This window comes from Diabrotica virgifera, chromosome 10 (assembly GCF_917563875.1).
Source record: "Diabrotica virgifera virgifera chromosome 10, PGI_DIABVI_V3a".
In the NCBI taxonomy this organism is placed as follows: Eukaryota; Metazoa; Arthropoda; class Insecta; order Coleoptera; family Chrysomelidae; genus Diabrotica; species Diabrotica virgifera.
The window spans coordinates 1,536,015-1,558,738 of NC_065452.1; the positions used below are offsets into that span (position 1 = coordinate 1,536,015).

At 31.7% G+C, this 22,724-nt stretch overlaps 1 protein-coding gene across 1 annotated transcript in view; it reads right to left on the minus strand.

Moving 5' to 3' along the window:
- Positions 1–22,724, minus strand: part of LOC114341705 (insulin-like receptor) — a 523,292-nt gene that overhangs the window by 196,632 nt on the left and 303,936 nt on the right. The window contains exon 4 of the mRNA XM_050641373.1: positions 10,321–10,730. Coding sequence (XP_050497330.1) covers positions 10,321–10,522 — 202 coding nt within the window. The 5' untranslated portion in view covers positions 10,523–10,730. The remainder of the gene's footprint in view (positions 1–10,320; positions 10,731–22,724) is intronic.

Sequence of the window (22,724 nt, forward strand, 5' to 3'; positions counted from 1 at the left end):
AAAGTTGCCTCTCGGAGCAACCCTTCGGATTTCCCGATGGTGCGATCCGTACGATGCGGGTCAGTGGACGCAGGTACATAAGTTTTTGTACAAGGCAAACTAAAATCCGTTGCGTACGATGCGTCCGATGCGGGTCTGTGGACGCTTGCCTTAAAAAAATTAATTAAGAAGACGACAACAGCGACTCAGAGAACAATCCTGAGACGAAGATTTCGAAAATCCATATATTCTGTGGAAATACAACAATGGAATTTGATTATTGATTGTACATTGCCAAAGATGGCAAAAACTATTTTTAGTTTTTTTATTAGGAACTGGAATTAGTTTGCTTTGCTAAAATATCAATAAAATAATCTTGTGTTTTGATATAATTTGCACATTTTTTAGAATTGCTAACACTTGCACATTGCATAATTATTATAGTTTTCATAGTTTGTTTGGATGTAATCTGCACATTTTATAAGAATTGCTAACACATAGATACACATTGCATAACTTCATAGTTTAAAAATATCGTTGTAACAAACATTTTTAAGAAGCTTTTATGAAGTCAGTTTTATTTTCTTGGTCTTCTTCTTTTCTCCGTACCATGTCCATTACTGACCGTTGGCTATCATAATTTTGTTCACCATAGTTCTAAAGAGTGGCGACAAAGACTGACTAAACTCACGTACGTTACGAAGCTATGATGTTCTTCTTCGACCGGAACCCCTCTTTCCACATATTTTGACCTCAATAATAAGATGGAGGACTTCATATCGTTCTGGGTGTCGTATGATATGGGTAACTTACTTCAATTTTCGTATTTTGACGATTAACTACTTCGCTTTGCTTTTTTAGACTTTGTAGTATGTACCTCTTCATTTGTCACTCCGTCAACCTAGTTTATGCGTAGCAGCTCGATACACTCACATCTTTTCTTGCTACCAGACCCTAAACCAGGGGTCACCAATTAGATTCCCTGAGGGTCCGTTTCGAAAACCTATGGCACTTCCGCGGTCCGGATTCAACGCTACCTGTGTCTTGTTGTTCTAATTCAATTTATTTGCGGATTCTTGTTAAAAAGTATCCCCTATAAACAAATCAGAACGGTGCCTTGCAAAATTTTTGGGCAAAAATGTTTTAACAATTTTTTGTAACAAAACCAAAACCTCATCTTTTTTGCACACGAAAATATGTTCTTAGCATTTTTGGGTTATCCTAAACAAAAAGATCTTCTCATTTTTCTCAAAACTTGATAGATTTCGAGTTTTAACCAATTTAAAATCTGAAAAATGAGAAAATTAGCTTTTTTGAAGCTTGAACACTCATGTGTAAATTATTATTTTTGCGGTTGTCAAGTGCCTAAAATTAAGTTTAAACATTCAATTTCAAGATTCTGATGAGTAATCGGGGCCTTATTTCAATTTAGACCATTGTTTTTATTGGCTTATTTAATTGACACATTGAAAATAAGTAAATTAATAAATAAATAATGATTAAAAAATCTATGTTAATAATAAATACAGTGTGTCCACGGTTGGGGTGCCCAAGAGGAAAAACTTTTTTATTTTCAATTTTAGCGAAAAATGTCATTCTTGATAAAAAGTTTTGCTTGTTATAAAACCCCATAAAACGAAATAAAATTCAAGTTTTTCAAATCCTGCTTTATTTTGTAGCCAATCTGTAGCCAATGTAAGTTTCTATAAATTTTTGCACTAAGTTCGAAATCATAACAATAATCTAGTGTTGCCAAGCCACAATGTAGCTTAGTAACTGTCAACTCCGATAAATAATTTGCGAATTGTCATTTTTTTCGAGAATGTTAGGCGTTCAATAAAGAATTTATCTTGTGATACATTTCATTACTAAAATTATTGGATTAATAATTATTTAATTAATAAATAATCGAATAATTTAAAAACGACAAAGTCTGGCTCCATAATCCAGAAAAGCGAATAAGGGTTGTTCTCCCAAGTTATTGTTGTTACAATTTCGAACTTAGTGCAAAAATTTATAGGGATTTAGATAAAATTGGCTATAAAATTAAGCAGGATTCGAAAAACTTGAATTTTATTTCATTTTATGGGGTTTTAGAACAAGCAAAACTTTTTATCAAGAATGATATTTTTCGCTAAAATTGAAAATAAAAAAGTTTTACCTCTTGGGCACCCCATCCGTGGACACACTGTATAAAATTTTAATAAATGTCAAGTATTTGTTGGTAATTTTTCGCATAACTACGTATAATATGTATAAAAGCGACAGAGACGCACGATAAAGTGCGACAGAGACGCACCACAACGTGCGACGCGCGGCGGCTTTAAAGTCGAATGGATACATAATAAAATTAACAATTAAAAAACAACGGTCTATATTGAAATAAGCCCCGACTGCGCATAAGAATCTTGAAATTAAATGTATAAACTTCAATTTAAGTACGTGGCAACCTGAAATCTAATAACTTACATAATGAGTTTTCAAGCCTCGAGAAATGCGTATTTTCGCATTTTTCAGATTTTAAATCGCTTAGAATTCGAAAACTTTTGAGAAAAATGACAAGAGACCTTTTTTGTTTAAAAGTACCTAAAAATACTAGAAATAAATTTTTCGGTCCAAAAAGATAATTTTGAATTTGTTTAAAAAAAAATTTTCTTTACTTGGGCCCTTTCTGATTTGTTTAAAGGGGACATTTTTAAAGAAGAAACCGAATCGGAAAATGAGAGCCGATTTTATGCACTGTAGATACATTAAGCATTTCCACCCATTTTTCTATTGAAGACTTTTTCCTGACGTTATCCTGAACACAATGCAAAAAGCTGCAAGTCTCTAGGTGCTGTATTTAAAAATTGATTTATTCCGGTGTTTTTTTTTGTTCTAAATATCCTGGTATAATAATTATTCTAAATTCTAAATGAAACAAACCAATACATTGTAATGATCATATTTATAATAAGTATTAAAAAATAGCAATTAGACCGCATATAATAAATACCATATATGGAATATCCCTGCTATGTAACCTATACTTCTAAAAATATAATCACGGAAAAGTTTCGCTGTGTAATTAAATATAAATTACGGAGTAAGATTTGAAACCAATTAAATAATGATACGATTGTCAATAGCCCAATTAACAGTACAAGTAGTAATGTTGCCAGTTGTCCTTGTTCACTCAAATAAAAAGTACTCACTCAGTAAAAGTTTTCTATACTTTGTTGCGTTTCGTTTTATTGCCGTTCAGTGTTTATTCCAACAAAAATCTATCTATACATAATAATATTATGCATAACTCGACCAAGCGCCATTTCTTTAATATCGAGTAGTGTTGTAACGAATATTCGTATTCGCATTCGCATTCGCGAATATTCGCATGTTTTTGCATATTCGCATTCGCATCCGCATTCGCGAAATTTGTGCGAATGTTTTGCGAATATGAAAACCAGAAAAAATTTTTTAGATAATATTAGGTTAATGAAATCCAAATATATTCACTTCTCATATTTTTTTATTAAGAAAAGGTAACTTAACCCCAAACATGCAGCTACTCTCAAATGGAAATATGCAGGACACAACAGCAGAGAAAGAGACGGAAGATGGAATGAAGCGATAACTCACTGGAGACCTTGGGACTACAAAGGATTAAGGGGCAGGCCACAGACGAGATGGTCGGATGAAATAAAAAGATACGCATTGACCATATCGACAGCATTACCACTGAACCGAGAAGGAGAAGAGTGAAAAAATAAGAGGGAGGCCTACGTTCAAATTTGGACAAATGAAGGGTAATAGATAGATAGAATTTATCCTTGTATAATCACATTATCAGCCTCTTTAAGATTCAGATTGATTTACTCTAAATATCAATTAACTTTTCATTATAAATTTAGCAAACATTACAAAAATGGAAACAACTTAAAAAAACTGAATATTCGCATTCGCATCCGCATTCGCGAATGTCGGTAGCAGATATTCGCATTCGTATTCGCGAATGTTCAAAAAATGACATTCGTTACATCACTAATATCGAGATAACAGCGGATTCTGGTGACACATAGCTAAAACTATCTTGGAAAAAATCCCTGTTATTGTCACGTTAACGGTTACTAAGAAAAACAAAATTAAACCAAGCGACATTAATCCACTTACCATTAAGCGACCATTAGCAACCAAGAAACGAAAAACTTTGAAGCCATTTATCTCAAAACTATGTTTTGGCGCTTGGTCGAGTTATGCATAACGCCGTCCATATATCATTCCTTGTAGTAGTACTAGATGGTCTGACAAGTAATCTCATTTGAAATTAAAAACATTTTTTTTTAAATTCGTTTATATTATTCGATTTAGTCTCCTTTTAGCATAAATACAACGATTCCAACGATTTTCCAATTTTTTATGCCGTGCGAATAATACGATTCTGGAAGCTCTGCAAAATGGCTGTTTGTTTCTTCAATTATCTCTTCGTTCGAGTTGAATTTTTATTTACGAGCCATCTCTTCACATTTGGGAACACACATAATAATCGAAAGGGGACCAAATAAGGAGAATAAGTTGTGGTGAAAAGCAACTCGAAGCCCAACTCATGAATTTTTACTATTGTCATAACGCTCTTGTGAGTCGTAGAAACAACACTTTTTTCTTCTGCATATGGGAACACTAGCAAAACTTTGGTAGATTATGTGCTTTCTAATCAAAATAATATAAGTGCTTGTGTTCACGACTGTCCAAAAATTACTAATCTTTCCGTTATTTCAGTAAATATCTCTAATAATAATATAATAGTTATAATATATCTGATGGTAATACATATATGTATATCCAAGTTTAGAAATTTATGTAATCAAACCTTGGATAAAATCAAAACTAGTCTTATTATATGCCACTTTAATTTGGATTCTGTTGATGTTAATATCATTTACCAGGAAATTTTGCAAAATTGTGAAAATGTAATCAATTTCATAACACCAATTGTAACATGTTAGTTTCAATCTAAATTACCTTGGTTTGATTATGAGGTGTTTGGTGTTTAAACAAATTAAACAGCGTGACAGGGCTTATACAGATTTTAAAAAATATGTTGACGTCATTGAAAAGCAACATAAATGGCAAGTTTTTAAGAGACATGGGAATGAGGTAGTAAATATGTTAAGCTAAAAAAAGAGCGATTCTTTTTTAACAAAATAGACAGGTATAGAAACAGTCCAAAACAAATGTGGAAAACCTTAAAAAAATTAATCAATGATAATAGACGACAGAAGCCAAACTCTGTAATCTTTAAAACTGCTACAGGCCCAAAAGTGTTAACAAACAACGTAGAATCGTAGAAATAGTTTTACTGAGTATTTTGTTGAAAGTATTGAAAGTGTTGTTCAAAGTATTGAGAATTCTGAAACATGGTGTAATGTAAATAATAATCTATATTTAAATTTTGATAAATTTGAAGAGCTTTCAATACAGAATTTGAGAAAAATTGTTGGCAATTTGGATAATAAATTCTCACTACACGAAACGTTAAATTGCAGAATGGTAAAGGAAGTTTTTAAAACCATTGGGCACGTTATGTAAAATTTAATTAATACATCTCTTGCTACGGGTAAAATTCCTGAAGTATTAAAAATAAGTACTATCACTCCTATACAAAAAATACCCAATACTACAAAAGCTGAAGAATTTCGACCAATCAATACTTTACCTCCTATAGAAAAACTATTAGACATTGCTGATTATGAACAATTATTGAAACATGTAACAAAAAATAAAATTTTAATTAATAACCAATCAGTTTCGTAAACAATTCTCTTGTGAATCAGCATTACAAGTTATACATTATGTCAAATAAAGAGTAATTTAGATAAAAATTAAGTACGTAGTCGGTGTATTTCTAGATTTAAAAAGAGCTTTTGAGACCATCGACAGGACAATATTGATATCAAAACAGTATGGTATAGGATGTGCAGTAATTGCGTGGTTAGAAAATTATTTAGAACATCGCAAACAGAAAGTACGTTTTAAAGACCAATTATCATCTGAAATTGATAGTAATACAGGTATTCCTCAAGGCAGTGTATTAGGCCCTCTTTTATTTATTCTGTACATTAACGATATCGATATTTTTGTAAATTGTGAGATTATTAACCTTTTTGCCGATGATACACTAATCTGTTGTAGTGATGAAAATTTTGATATAGCCATTCAAAAAATTAATACTATTTTAGGTATGGTTAACAAATACTTGATAATTAATAAACTTAAGTCGAATGTTAAAAAAACAAAGGCAATGGTTTTCACTACTAAACATAAATATAGCTTGCTCGATTCTGAAAACAAATTTAAATATTTATAATAAAAAAATTGTTCATGTTCATAAAAAAATATCAAAAAAACTATATTTTTTGAGCAGAATATCTCAAAATTTGTCAATGGAGTCAAAAATTACAGTATATAACATAATTATTCAACCTCATTTTGACTATTGATCATTAATCTTATATTTATTTAATCTTAATAAACTTAACATTCTACAAAAATTAAAAAACCGTGGAATGAGAATAATTCTTAAAACAAATCGTCGTACCAAAATTAGGACGATGTTAGATACTCTAAACTGGTTCTCTGTTGAAAATAGATTGTTTTATTTCACCATGATTTTGGTCTTCAAAATAGTTAATGGCTTATCACCTGAATATTTTCAAGAATTCATTTCTTTTAGCAAAAATATTCATTCTTATAATGCCAGAGGTTTAGATGACATATATACCTAGAACTATGTATTAAAGTACGATGAATTCGCTCTTTTTTTAAAGTTTCCTTAAGTTTAATCAGTTACCTGCAGCTGTAAAAAATGTACTAGTCTCAATAATTTCAAAAAATTGCTTAAACAACATATCAAAGATGTATAGTGTACTTTCTTTTCTTTATATTGTATGTATATTAGGTTTTTTTTCTATTTAAATAAAGATCTATCTATCTATCTATCTATCTATCTATCTATCTATCTATCTATCATTTCTCACTCAGTTCCTGCTTTAGTTTGTCCAACAATGCACAATACAATAATATTGGCTATTTATAGTTTTACCTTTTTCGAGATAGTCCATTAAAATTATGCCTTGGGGGGCTGAGTCAGCCCCCCCCCCCCGCTACTTAAAAATAGGAATATTAAATCGATTTTTGCGGCAGAATTACGAGCTATTTATGAGCTCTTGAAATGATATAGTTTCGATTTTTGAGCTCATCCCCTTCACCCCCAAACAACCCTTTAATTGATTTAACTTAAGAGAAAAATGCTTAGAAAACTTAAAATATATCGTATTGCGGATATAATTCCTATAGCTTATATATTCTGAGAATAAACTATTAAATCACGTGCATTTCGATTATTGAGCTACAACCCCTTCGCAAGAGAACTACCCCATCTTCCCGGCTTAAGAGAGAGTTGTACTTACTTAAAATACATTAAATTATTTATTGGGCGACTACATATCATTTAATAATTTAAGAGTTCCCAAATTACGCCCATTTAGGTCAGTAAATTGCAATTTATTTTGTATAGTGCAGATACTGAAGGTAAAAATTAACGATTACCTTAAATTTCGGTGAACCTTCATCGATTTTTACGAAAATTGGTCCGTGGTTAGAGGATACCTCAAGAAACAAAGGTGACATGGTGCCACCTTGCGCCTTTACCCTGAGGGTGGATACCGCCCCTTCTCGGGGGTGAAAATTATTTTATAAAAAATAACTGCACAAATCAATAAAAGGACAAATTATAAGCAACGTTTGTTATATAAAGTTATTAAAATAAGTCAATACTTTTTAAGTTATTAAAGATCAAAGATTTTAATTATTCCTGAAAAAAATGCATGTTTTGAAGCGGTTTTTCGTAAATCACTGAAAAACTGTAAGTTTTTACAAAAAAGTTAATAGTAGTTTAATTCGTATAGCTTATATTCTAAGAATAAACTCTTAAATCACGCGCATTTCGACTATTGAGCTACAACGCCTTCGCAAGAAAACCATTCCATATTCCCGGCTTAAGAGAGAGTAGTACTTAAAATAATTTAAATAAATTATTTGGCGACTACATATCGTTTAATAATTTATAAGCTCGCAAAATATACGCATCTCAATTATTGAATTTCAATTTTCTTTCTATAGTGCAGTCACTGAAGGTAAAAATCAACTATGGATTCAAGCTTAAATAACCGGAAAGAGATGCATTTTATGTAAAACTTACTAAATACTTGTCAAAGTACTTAGAAATACCTATCAAATGAGCTCCAGAAAAAGTTGATAGCATCAAAATTTATACTCTAAAAATTTTTCCAAAAAAATGAATTTTTTTTAAATAACTCTGTTAATTTTTAATATAAGATACATCCAACTATTTGAAAGGTAATTTCAAGAGCTATAAAACTGTATTACATTTAATCTTTCAAATACTTTATTTTTTTAGGATAATAGTAAAGGGCTCCTGTTACATTGTTCTCGTAGTAAAATGTAGGCTTAAATGTTTCTATCTTCGTTATTTTGATTCATATAGAAATCAAAAGTAAAATCTTTGCTCATAAAAAAAACTCAAATTTCGTTATCTTTTACGTGTATCGAGTGTATTTTTTACGTGTATTGAGTATTGTTGGAGTTATTATCAAAAGCAAATAACTTACGAAAATTTAAAAAAAAATTGAAATATCTCAGTGGCGTACCATTTTTTTCTTTAAAAAAAATTCAGACCATTACCCGTATGCGCGCCAATGGTAAATATAAAATAATTAATTGTATGTCAAAAATGCGCAATAACTACCTCTTAAAGCCCATCAAATTTAATTTGCATATCTCAACTAGTTTTAGAACAATAAATAAATCGTCAGTTTGTAAGAAAAATTTCAACACCCCGTATCTCGAAAACGAAGCATATGCATTCGTTTATCAAGCAAACTGTCATTATTGTTCATGTACACATTACCCCTTAAAGTATTTAACTTATTTAGAAACACCCTGTATAAAAATTTCAAATGCGATAAAAAATTTGGATTTCGCGCCAACATTTTTGTAAAAAATAACATGTTGTAGCAATTAAACAAACCTACAAATTAAAATAAAAAAAAGTGTCTACGATGATTAGAACCGAAGATATCGTCAAAAAACGAAATAATACGTTTCGATTTTTATTAGGTTATGTTCAGGTCTAGGGGTTTACAAATCTAGGGCTCTAGGGGTTTTTTAAATCTTTTTTGGGGGGATGTATTTGAAGGAAAATAAGGCAAAGAATGATTATAAAATTGAATCAAGAAGTCAAAACGATTAAAGAAAATACCGAAAAATGATTTTTCATTATTTTAACCATGATGTCCCACCTATAAAAATCTGAAAAGAAATCATGGAGATAATTTGACACCCAATAAATAATATTTTTTTTTCGGTATTTTGATCGGCCTAATTTTTTTAAACGAAGTTTAAACATTTCAAAAGCAAAAAAATTAAATTTCGCGCCAAAAATTTTCGAAAATATTATACTATAAGCAATAAAAAATCCTGCAACATGAAAGAAAAAATAAGTTTCTACGATGATCAAAACCAAAGATATCACCAAAAAACGATAAAGCACGTTTTAATTTTTTGGAGGGTTATGGGTGGGGTCTAAAAATTTTTTTGGTCGAATACTTTTTGATGTAGAATAGTAGTATTTTAAAACGTTTTTATATACTTCGCTTGGTTGTTGTCACGGTCTCCGTAAATTTTGTAATCCATTTTAAAAATAGTTCTAGGCTACCTAAGTATCTGACATTTTCAGAATAGCTTAGAACTAGCTAACAATGCAATATTTAACTGCTATTATACAGGGTGATTGATGAGTGGGGTAAAGCTCCGTAGATCCGTTATAGTAATGGATAGCGATAAAAGTTAATAACAAAAACTGTATATATAAAGTGCGTTTGCAGAGACTGTCGTGAACAATTACTCCACGACAAGGCATGCGCACTTTAATTCCATATTATATTTATTCAATGTATTATCGTTGATTGATAAATATACCAGTATATTAATAGTTACTAATTAATTAATAATATTAACTAATAGTAAATATACCTTGTATATTTATATTTATCAACGGTATTATTTATATTATTTTAAAGTGCGCATGCCTTGTCGTGTACTAATTGTCCACGACAGAACTTTATGGTTCTTGTTATAGAGATCCATACTACTCAAAACAACTGAAGTTTGCATGGAGGGGTCAGCATTACAAATAGGGTACTTTTTTACTTATTTTCCTGAACTATATATTTTTCAATAAAAAAGGTATACACTACTTATTTTTTTAAGTCAAAAGGTACTTACTCCGCTTGGCGTCATTTTCATTAATGGAATCTGATAGAGGAATGGGCTCAAAGTCCGCTTTGGCAGGGCTGAGAAATCCGGGAAAAGTTGTGCTAAGCAGAAGGGTGTACAGTAGTAACGTCTTGACATAACGACAGCCAGAAATGCGCCAGCCGGAATCTCGGCGGAACTGGGCTGTACACGCTAAGCCGTTGACGGCCATCAGTGACGACCCGTACGCATGGGTAAATTATCTAGACAAGCTCTTCTATAAAATGTCGGACGTAAATAGCAATGTGACAAACTTGTGACGAACGAAGTGTTACGCTTCTTAATCATCAACATGTTATTTACAGTTTTATCTGGCAAATGTCTGAAATATTTACTGGTCGGACCGGCTGATTATCACATTGTCTTCCAGCTTGTTCCACCTACAAAATTAAAACAAACTATAAATAACTAAATAACATACAGAGTGAGTATTTGTTGATTTATATACAAGCCCTAACAACTAAATGTTCGGACAAACGAAAATTTATTGAAAACGTTTATCTTCGCAACTTTGCTTATTTAATTAAAGAACGAAATCAACAATACATTAAAGTCTATCATTATAGTCTAGTCGCAACATAAGGGGTTCCGTGGGAAATTCTAGCTAGCCGTGATTTTATAGGTTTTTTTGGGTTGCTGACTCCAATGGACGTGGTCTGGAAGCCCAAATATAACACGTTTAATTGTTATTAACAAATTATGGCAAAATTAGGTATTTTCAAGGTACATATTATTAGAAGCCCTGTAAAGAAATTGATAGTGTTAAGGTCTTATCTGGTGTATTTTTGGTAGCTGAACAGAATGCGACTAATCGCAATGGCTCAAAATATGTTTTTATTTTGTTATTAACAAAATAATTGTTTATTCGCAGAAAAGGTCGAAATAATCTGCTATATACAACTAGTTTGTAGTATTTTTAACGCTAAATCGATTGCCGCTAGTCGTGACAGCTTAAACCACATTCCGACTTTGTTATTAATAAATTATTGCAAAAATAACTGTTTATAGTAGGTATGTTTACTCACGGTTTTTGCTCTAAATTAAAAAAAACCACTTGGATTGACACGAAATTTGGCATACCTACACGTAGCTAACATGTCAAACAAAAAAAGTGATATTGTGACGATGTGTGTTTTACTCTGGGGGTGAGTTTCGTCCCTTTTCGGGGGTGAAAAAGATACTTTTAAAATAAGTCCGGAAGTGGATAAATTTTTTTCACTGAGTCAATACATTTCGAATTATTTGCGAGTGAATATGTTCATTTTTTAACAAAAAAAAACATTAGACTTACCAAAAGTTAGATTTTTGCAAAAAAAATAGGAAGTAAAAAAAAATTATGTATGTATGAGGTCTCTAGACCCAGTAGAAGCGGAGTTGTAGCTAATGAACAACAGGTTCATATTCGTCAAATTCCAAATCTAATATTTCAACATAAAATAACCAAAAAATGAAGCACTTTTTGAGGAAAACTCATTACAACATTTTTAAAGTTTAAAAAAACTTTATTCTTGTTTTTAAAAAAGTACCTAGTATCAAAAATAAGCGAGTTACGCTCAAAATAAAGTTGGTACCTTTTTTTTTGGTAAAACAAAAACGCGAAGGGTCACCCCCTAATTAGCATCTCAAATGACATAATCGTTACCGCTTTCGAAGTTGCTTTACTTTAGTTGTATTTATAATTGATCTGTAACTTTCATCGGTTCAAAAGTGCTTATTTTTGAAAAAAATTGGATAAAATTTTTTTAAATTTTAATTTTGAAAAAAAGCTTTTTTTCAAAATTACTTAAAAATTGTTAGTGATACCAAAAATTTTAAAGAGTAAAAAAATGTAGGCTTTGATTTTCTGAATATTATAGATTTTTTGTTTATTGTGTAAGACAAAAATTGGTAAATATTTGGTGTTTCTAAATTTGCATACAATCGTGACTAGTGACTCGTTCAAGCCCTGTCAACTACAGCCCTTTCAAAAATAAGCACTTTGAACCGACGAAACTTGAAACGAAACAGATCATATAAATACAACCTTAAATCAGCTTGTGAAGCGGTAACGATTAATTTTATTCGAGATGCTAAATTAGGGGGTGAGTTTCCCGATTTTTTTTTACCAAAAACAACTTTATTTTCAGCGTAATTTGTTTATTTTTGACACGAGATACTTTTTTAAAACACAACAATAAAGTTTTTTTTTTAACTTTAAAAAAGTTGTAATGAGTTTTCCTCAAAATATGCTTAATTTTTTGGTTATTTTATGTTGAAATATTCGATTTGGAATTTGACGAATATAAACCTGTTTATACACGGAATTTGACGAATATAAACCTGTTTATTCAAATTTTAAATTGCATATAACTCAACAACAATCAATTTTAGAAAAAAAAATGACAAGAGACCTTTTTTGCTCAGAATGACCCAAATTATCTAAAAAAAATTGTTCGAAATGAAAAAAATATTTTTGCGAATTTGTTTTAAAAAAATTGTTTTCAATTTTTCGACCACGGCACCGCCCGGCACCCTGTGGATCTGTTATAAGAAACTCTTTTTGAGTAAGTTTGTGCAAAAAAATCAAATCGGAATAATTTTGCTAGCGGGGGCGACGATACAGCCCGGTCTATTTGAATGCATTTTATGTACTTTAAAGTGCAATTATGCATTTCCACCCATTTTTGCATAGTATACTTTTTTAGTGACGTCATCCTGAACACAATGCAAAAAGTTTCCAGTTGCTGTATTTAAAAATCGATTTATTACGGTGTTTTTAGCGCTAAATGCCTGGTCTAACAGCGACAACAGTGAATCTGATAGTACTAGTGATTAAGATTTGTAATTACGTTAGTTAATACCTTATTTGTCTATTTTTGATAATTTGTTATTTTGAAGAGCCACTGCGATGACTATTACTGTGGATGTTGTCTACGTTATAAATCATTTGATAGAATTTGCCATCTTTGCAATTTGATAAACTTAATTGTACTTAAAATAGCATAATTTAGTTTCATTCCGTCCTATCAATTTGCGTATTTTTTTATTAAAATTATTTTTGTCACGTAAGTTTGAAATTATTTCAACATTACGTTAGTTGAACTTTATACTTATCTACTGCGTCTTGGTGCATACAGAAGGTTTATTTACCATGCACATTTTATGTAAATCTCTATGTACAATAGTAGTTTCCGCGGACTTCTTAAAGGTGGTTTACAAAAAAATGTATTCAAGTACATTTCTAGATTCGTTTAAAATATTCCCCAAAGAAAATAAGGTAAAATGTTGAAATAGTTTCACGTATTGACACAATAAAATGAAGATGCGCTATTAAATTAAAAACGCTGTTCAATCTGCCCCGAATTAAGAAACACTCGATGCGAAATCGTAAAACGAACCGTAGGCAAACTCGATGCGAAAATACGTATCGAAGCCAAAAAGTGATTACGAACTGGGTTCGAGTAGACTGTCAGAAAATGATCGGCGATCATCGTATTTTTGAACCTGCGGGATAATATTTCGAACAAATGGAATGATTTGCACGTTATATGCCAAGGAATTTCTCTCATTAACCGATTAACCTCAACGTATACATACCTAGATAGGTATATAAATATATATATGATTTTCGAACTTGAGTAGAATTTGAGAATAATTATGATTTTTTACCGTTATTAAAGATTAAATGGCCAGGGAAAGATGGGAGAAGTTATATAAAAATATTACTAAAGTTCGTAATAGTCACTGCTCCTACTTATTTCCTTCATCGAATTCTGCCTCAGAGCATTCCTTATCTTACCTTTTTGCCATTAAATCCTACTCTGCAAATATTACAAGGATAAAAAATAACCATGGACAATGGACGTTTTCCTTCACATCTTTTTAAAATAGGAATAAGTATTAGAGAACTCCTGTCAGTGTAATGAGTGTAATAACACCTCACTATATATTTTTTGAAACAATATATTTTTTGAATGTTCAAAACATGAGAATCCTTATCAAAATCGTATAATCTAAATATCGTTTGATCAACGATTTACATTATTTTTAAATTGAAGAAATCAAAGTCATCAAAGTATGAAGGAAGTAGGTTATGTCGTTCGTTCGTTATAAAGGCAAGCGTCCACAGGTCCGCATCGTACGCATCGGACGCATCGTACGCATCGGATTACCGATGCCACTACCTGCTAGGGTAGAAAAATTACTAAGGTAGACTTTAAAATTTGTTGTTTATTTATTTATTGGTTGTTTATTAATTGGTTGTTTATTTAATTTAATAATTAATTTATGCATATTAACTATATTTATTAGTATGATATTTTAATGTATCTGTTTAGTAATAAAAAATCCACAAAAACGTAAAATGTATAGTTCTTTTTTAAATATCTACAAAACGAAAGATGCTAGGTACATACAACCTGATATTAAAAGAAAGCCTGTAATATTTACTACAAAATGCAATACTAATGTACAATGTACAGGGTGTACCATTTAAAAAAATGAAAAAAATGTATTTGCAAAAAGTGATCACATTGTATTTTATATTGATATACCATATGCCTATGTCAAAGATAATATAGTATATTAAGTATGGAGAACGGTAAGGGTTTTATACCGATCGAAGACAATTGTTTGGAGGAAGAGCGGGGCGACGACTCCAATTATTGTCCGAGATCGGTTACCCTTAACGTTCGACATGCTTATAACGTTTTTTGCACGATTGATACCATTATAAATTATAAAATTAAACATTTTCGTCATATTGACTAGTTTCATTCATTTTATCAAGATAGATACTTTGGTTGTTAGGTAGTAACTAGGGTGCATAACAACAATGGAGAATTGAGTTTTTATTTAGTTGTCAATAATTTTAAGTACAATTTTGATTATTATAAATTAAAATATGAGCGATAGTGAATTTGAAGAAATTGAACGGGCTTGGGAAGAAGGGTGTTCCGCAATTATTCCCGAAAAATCCAAAATCCGTTATCAAAATACCTACCAAAGTTTTAAAAAATGGTGCGAAGGCAAGAATTTAAGAATCGTAGAAAATACTCTATTGGCATATTTCGTTCAAAGACATAATGCAGTTGAAAGCTCCTGGAAGCCTCTGGGCAGAATATTCAATGATTAAATCCACCGCTTTTCTTTATGATGGCATTGATATTTCCAAGTTTTCAACTTTGATCGCGTATTTGAAGAGAAAAAATGTTGGCTATAGGCCTAAGAAGTTTCAATATTAATAAATAATTCGTTAGTTTTCTTTATTCTTTAAAAAAATAAATTAAAATTAAGAGATTTTTTAACTCGACGGTAAGTGAATTACTTACCGTCGAGTTGGAGTACTTACCGTCGAGTTGGATTACTTACCGTCGAGTTGCTAGTAAATGTCACCTACTGACGTAAAATCTGTCACGGTGAACAGTCAAAAATGATCAGTCGTGCAAAAAATTATTTAAAAATTACACTATACTGATAAAACTCTCATATGTCATTTTAAATATTTCGAAATATTAACTTTGGACCTATAAAACCTTACACAAACTCTACATGCTTTTAAAAAATAGATTCAAAAATTATTTGTAAACATTTTTTTATCGGCATAGTAATATTACAGCTTACACACCAATTCTCTCGGTAGACCGCAAGCTATAGCAGAAACACGATGGTAGACCGCATAATAGCACCCATTTTTCTAAGTAATTATACATTTGAATATAAAGGAATACACAAAGCTGTTATACAATTTGATTTAAATGGAAAATAGTAACTATGTACATCAGTAAAAAAGTTTCTTTCTTTAAAGATTAATTAAATACTTTTTTTGGTTTTTAACTAGGTACTTGTAACACACTTTGGTTGCTTTTTCATGTTTTGTGAGGGACAATAAAATGTCTCGCATCAATTTTACACTTCTCTCAGAAACATCATTAACAAGTCATAATATTTTTTTAAAAGTTCATTGCTCATTGCTGTGATAGAAAAATGTGTTGTTTTTTTTAACGAGAATAATTTTCATAGTTAGATACTCAAGATATCTTGAAAAAGACTAATAAACATGAAAAGTGAGTAATATTTATGACATTTTAATCCCCATAATCAACTTATCATGGGTTGTAATATTTCTTTCTGAATATACCTATATATAAAATAACAGTTAAAACTGAGTTTACTTGTTTCATTACGGACAAGACGATCGTCAAAATGCAAATAGCCGTAGATTAGCTCCCACTGGCCCAAGCGAAATTCCGTGGGGCGCGTCCACTGATCGGCATTCCGAATGATTCATCGGCACGCATCGCAAAAGTTGCCTCTCGGAGCAACCCTTCGGCATTCCTGATGGTGCGATCCGTACGATGCGGGTCAGTGGACGCAGGTACATAAGTTTTTGTACAAGGCAAACTAAAATCCGTTGCGTACGATGCGTCCGATGAGTACGATGCGGGTCTGTGGACGCTTGCCTTAAGTATTCGCTTTTCTTAATTTTTATACCTTGACCGGCAAGAGAGAAAGTATTATAGGAGATCAGAGATCTATCAGAGAGAGATAGATAGTTCGAGTTGGCAACTCGATAGGGTCGTCGGCATCGGGCAGTGCCTTCGACTTCGAGTTGACTCGCATCGAAAACGTAGGGAAAGAGGTTTCGTAATCACTCCCTACGGTAAAACATGGCGGATACGATGCGTATCGAGTGTTCGTAATCCGGGACCTGGTGTTGGATACAGTTACTCGGGAATAGGGTGCGTTCACTACGAAGACCAAAGGATGGTATCCTAGCCAGGAGCATGGTATCGTACTCTTCATATTCGTGAATTTTCGCATTTAAAATAATGTATTTATTTTACCTGGTGATCGAAACTATATTATCGATCGCTATGTAAAATAAATGCATTATTTTAAATGCGAGATGAAGAGTACGATACCATGCTCTAGGGCTACTAGGATACCATCCTTTGGTCTCCGTAGTGAACGCACCCTAAAGGGTGCGTTCATCCATTAAATCCAATATTTCCACTGTCATCCATCTTTGCTTCCGTGGTCGCTGTTTTGTGAGCATTTCAGTTGCCGTTGCAAGGGAGTGTCTGATTTCCTCCCGAAGGCGAAAGTTAAGGATGTTTAATTATATGAAAGTGTGCTAAAAAACAGTGCGAAAAAGTAAAACCCATTTAAAATACATTGTTACTGTAGACACTTTAAACCAGGGATGGGCAAATACTTTTAAGCGCGGGCCAAAATGAAATTTTTAAAATGTCTCCCGGGCCGGAGGACTATACCCAGTATGTACGCTAATGTTTTTGGTGGAGGTTTTTCTCTGCCCAAGAAAGTTTTTTGACAAAAATACTATAAGTATCATTTTAAAACATTTGGAGAAAGACAGTTGACTGTTAATAATAATAAATTGTCTTTCTGGTGTGTACATGCGAACAATTTGTTCCCAGTAAAATTACGAAATTTTTAATATGGTCCATTATATTAAGCCATAACAAGGATCCAGATAAAAAATGAACTTTAGAAATTCGATCGAGAATAGAGTAATCAAGAGCAGCCTTTTTGAAGATCAGGAAATTTTTGAGTAACCAAATATTCAATTTGCAAATCCGATATCAGATGGTAAAATTTTATGTCAAGTCAACCATCATAGACGAAATTCAAAGGAGACAACTGATCTGGTATTGTCATGTACGACGTCAATAGACGACGACAGGCTGCCAAAACAAATTTTAAAATAGACGCCAAGGAAAAGAAGGAACGCTGAAACAATCCTGGTTAGACGGCATTCAGAAGTCAATGTCGGAAAGGAATCTTCACCCTGACGAATGCGATGGACGAAGCTGGAAACTGGCAACCGGAAGGCGGAGAACACTATAAAAATGCGGGATAATAATAAAAATGTTATGTCCACTCTATTCTTCTTTATTGGATTGTTAATGCTGACATAATGAAAAAGCTGCAAGCTCTTGAGATGTGACTTTTTAGGGGAATTTTAAAAATACCATGGATCGATCATATTACGAACGAAATGGTATTGCACAGAATGGAAAAGGAAAAGAGAACTTTTGACCATCATTAAAAGGAGAAAGACAGCAATGAGAAAGGACACATGCATAGAAATGATAACGTAAGTTGTTGCAGCAGCTGATTATGAAGGGTAAAATCGAAGAAAAAGGGGTCCTGGTAGACGACAAATACCCTGACCAAAAATATTCGCAACTGGACCGGGTTAAACACACAGACGCTATTAAGAAAAGCAGAAGATAGATATTCATTATTTATACGAACTCTGCGAACACTAATACTGTTCATTTCAGAAAAATTGCATAAACGGCCAGCTTTTGCCCACCCATGCTTTAATTAAACCCTTCATGCACTGCTATCTATATTTACAATTTTCACACAATAAAACCTTTACATCAGCGATTCTCAATCTTTTTCATGTACCATCTAAAGTTTCTTTTATTATATTTCTATATTTTTAGATTGTATAATCAAGACTTACTATGTACTACTATTTTAAGTTTTTGTGTGTTTTGTGTACCACCGCAAATAATGATATGTACCACAGATTGAGAACCGCTGCTTTATATAATATGAGATAGAGTAGATAAAAATTATTTTTGTGAATTTGGTTAACTAAAATTGGTTAAACAATTTTTCGACCGCGGTACCGCGTGACACCCTGTGTATTTGTTATAAGGATTGTTATACGGATGTACATATTTCTTTGAGTAAGTTTGTGCAAAAAATCGAATCAGAATAATTTACCTAACGGGGGCGACGTTACAGACTATACTAATAAGTAGTTGAAACGGTCAAAACAAAGAAACGCACACTCATCAAAAATGCACTTGAGATTCTCGTATAATCAACATTTACTGAATCGATCCAGGAAGAGTCAACTCCAACTAGTAAAAGTTGATTTAAATTTTTAAAATCAACTTTTACTGCTCATTTCAGTTGGACGATTGCGCCTTTGGAAGATTTAATCCCCCTGTACGGAAAGAAATCTTTATTACCAACATCCTAATAATTTCACTTTTTAATATAAAATCAAACACTGTTTTAGTACAAAATCAAATCAATGTTAATGTTACAGTTACTTTACAATGTAAAGTTGATTTTCAGTTAGAGTTGACTCCAACTAGTTGGAGTGTTTGACACTGTGTTTGGAGTGTTTGATTTTATATTAAAAAGTGAAATTATTAGGATGTTGGTAATAAAGATTTCTTTCCATAGAGGGGGATTAAATCTTCCACAGGCGCAATCGTGCTCACAGCAAAGTCCCTTATTGGTATGGTCAGGGAACGATTGCGCCGATCTCTTGAGACCGGATTATAGAAGGTACTATCGGCGCAATCGTTCCCTGACCATACCAATAGGGGCTAAGACGCCCCTATTGGTCTAAAGTCTGTTCGTAAAGATAATAACCTAATCCGGATTTGTAGGGATTTGCTGTAAAAATAAAACCCAAACTTATTATGCGTCCATTGTTACGTGTATTGTGTTAAAAGTTATAATGAATCAGGTTGTGTGGCGCAGCCCATCGAATAAACCAGAAATGTGAAAACCTACTGATAGAGAAAATTTAACATTCTAGAATTTAAAATAAACACAACGACCAAAAACGAATAAAAACAGAAAAGACAGTAAATTCTAGAAATGACAAAAGGGCCAGTTATTCTTCTTGTTTTTATTTGTTGTTTTGAAAGCAGGTTTAAGAAAAACCGTTACAGATTTTAACAACAGAATTTTCATAAGTAAATATTATTTATCATTAATTGAGATTAAAAAGTTATGATGTTATAATTCTGAACAAACCTTACCTTGATGCGTTAAGAATAGGTACATGCACAATGATCTGAAGATTAATACTGTTAATCAAATTATATCTATACACCAGGGAAATAAGGCAAAAATATACCATGTTCGGGACACTTGAGAAGCCAGGTTGCAAATGGGTTTTTTGGGTACTATATACCTAATACATTATAAATATAAAAATGCCCGTCACAGTTTGGACGAGAAATTTAAATATTAACAAATAAAGGTCAAAAATGGAAGTTTTTTCGTTTAAATCGCTACATGTAAAAATATGGTATTTAAATATCTTATTTATAATATTTTTCTTTTAGTAGATGAGCCAAGGTTTAAAATAGCGCTTTTTGAATTTTGGTCCGATCAATGGTTGCTTCGAATATTGCAAAAAAAAATTTCGAAAATAAAAAATTTGCTATAACTTTTCGAAAATGAATTTAAGGCTTTCATATTGCATGAAAAGTTGAGTCAAACAGTCCACACAGTGCACAAAAAATTTTAGGACGATTCGTCAATTATTTTAAATTTTATTCAATTTGTTTATCGCAGAGACTTTTTTTCGCAATGTTATTGTTCAGAAAATAATAATGATATAGCAATTCTGTGAAAACAGCGTGAAAGTAAAATAGTCATATTTTCAACGTATTTAAAAAAAAATCACTAAAAAGTCATTTTTATCACTCGGAAAATATTTTAGAAAATATTTTACTAAAATATTTTCAAATAAAAATTTTTCGCCTAGGTTAATTACGGTCAAAGTTAGCTACTTTTTTTTATTTAATTGACGGCTACTTTGTTTATAACAGTTAAGCAACCTAACTAGAGCTATTTTGAAGTTGAAGATATATAGTTTATGTGTAAAAGTTTGAGTAAACTTTGAACCACAACAGAGTGGTTAATAAAGTTTTAAAAATGGCGTCCGAACGGAATTAATTCGTGGTCGGTGGAGAGGAATTATTAAAATCCGTGCACTGAAAAAATGAAATTGATTCTGCAAACATATGCTGCGATTTATATCGCCGGAGCTTGTTGATGGATTTTGATCATAATTTTTTTAATTTGTATGTACTCGTAGTCTTATAGAGTAAATTATGTACACACATCCCCACCTAATATTACAAAATGTTAGGTGGAACTCCCCTTATCACTCAGGGATATGAAAAGTAGATTACGACCGATTCTAAGACCTACCGAATATGCATATATAATTACATAAAAATCAGTCAAGCGGTCTCGGAGGAGTATGGAAAGCAACACTATGACAGGAGAATTTTATAGATGTAAATATATAGATGGCTGTTAACAAATAGGGGTTGGTAATAAAAGAGTGAAAATTAAGGGTTGTATGTATTTTTTATTTCTACATCATATAAAATCAAGGTAGATAATTGTGTCCAAAAAAATAAAAAAAATGTTAGAGGTGCAACCCCCTTATAACTTATGGGTATAAAGAATAGATTAAAACTTCTTTTCCTCCTATAGGATATACGTGTAAAATTTCATAAAAATCGGCCAAGTCGTTTCGGAGTAGTATGGTAACTAACACTGTTACAGGAGAACTTGATGTGTATAAAAGTAACTGCGAATTAAATAATAAAAGTGGCTAACTTTGAGCCGAATTAACCCAGGCAAAAAGTTTTTTTCTGAAAATTCGTGTAAAAATACCAGCTTTTTAAATTCTAAAGTATATTTACTCTATAGTCAATATTAACAAAGCTATTCAAATTGTTTATAAGCCAAAAATGACTCTATTTTACTAAACTTTTTTCGGAGTGATAAAAACGACTTTTTAATGATTTTTTCAACACTTTGAAAACATAACTATTCTTCTTGCATGTGATTTCCACAGAACTGCTATGTCATTATTATTTTCTGAACAATAACATTGCGAAAAAAAAGCTCTTTGCGATAAACAAATTGAATAAAATTTAAACTAATTGACGAATCGTCTTAAAATTTTTTGTGCGTTATATGGAATGTTTGACTCAACTTTTATTGCAATATGAAAGTCTTAAGGCCATTTTCGCAAAAGTTGTAGCACATTTTTTATTTTTGAAAATTTAGTCTTATTTTGCACGTTCCGAAACAAAGAAGGATCGGACCAAAATTCAAAAAGTGCCATTTTAAACCTTGGCTGATCTACTAAAATACGATTACTCTAAATAATATAAATATAATTACCCTATTTTTACCTGTAGCGATTTAATTGAAAAAAACTGCCATTTTTAACCCTTATTTGTTAATAACTAAGTTTCTCGTCCAAACTGTGACGGGCATTTTTGTATTTATAATGTATTAGGTATATAGTAGCCAAAAAATATATTTGCAACCTGGCTGCTCAAGTGTCCCGACAAAAATCTTATTTCCCTGGAGTATTATGTATACTGGAAATTTTGACGAAATACTCATCATCACAAAACAACAAGGACATGTAGCTACTGCACTGACAACTAAACTAAAGCAGAGTATGTACAAACAAACAATGGAAATCGGTATCACTCTAGAAGGAAGGATGTTGATGAATCAATTATTGAGTGAATAAAAAGTTATTAGATTAAGGAAATGCTTGAAAATTTTGTGAC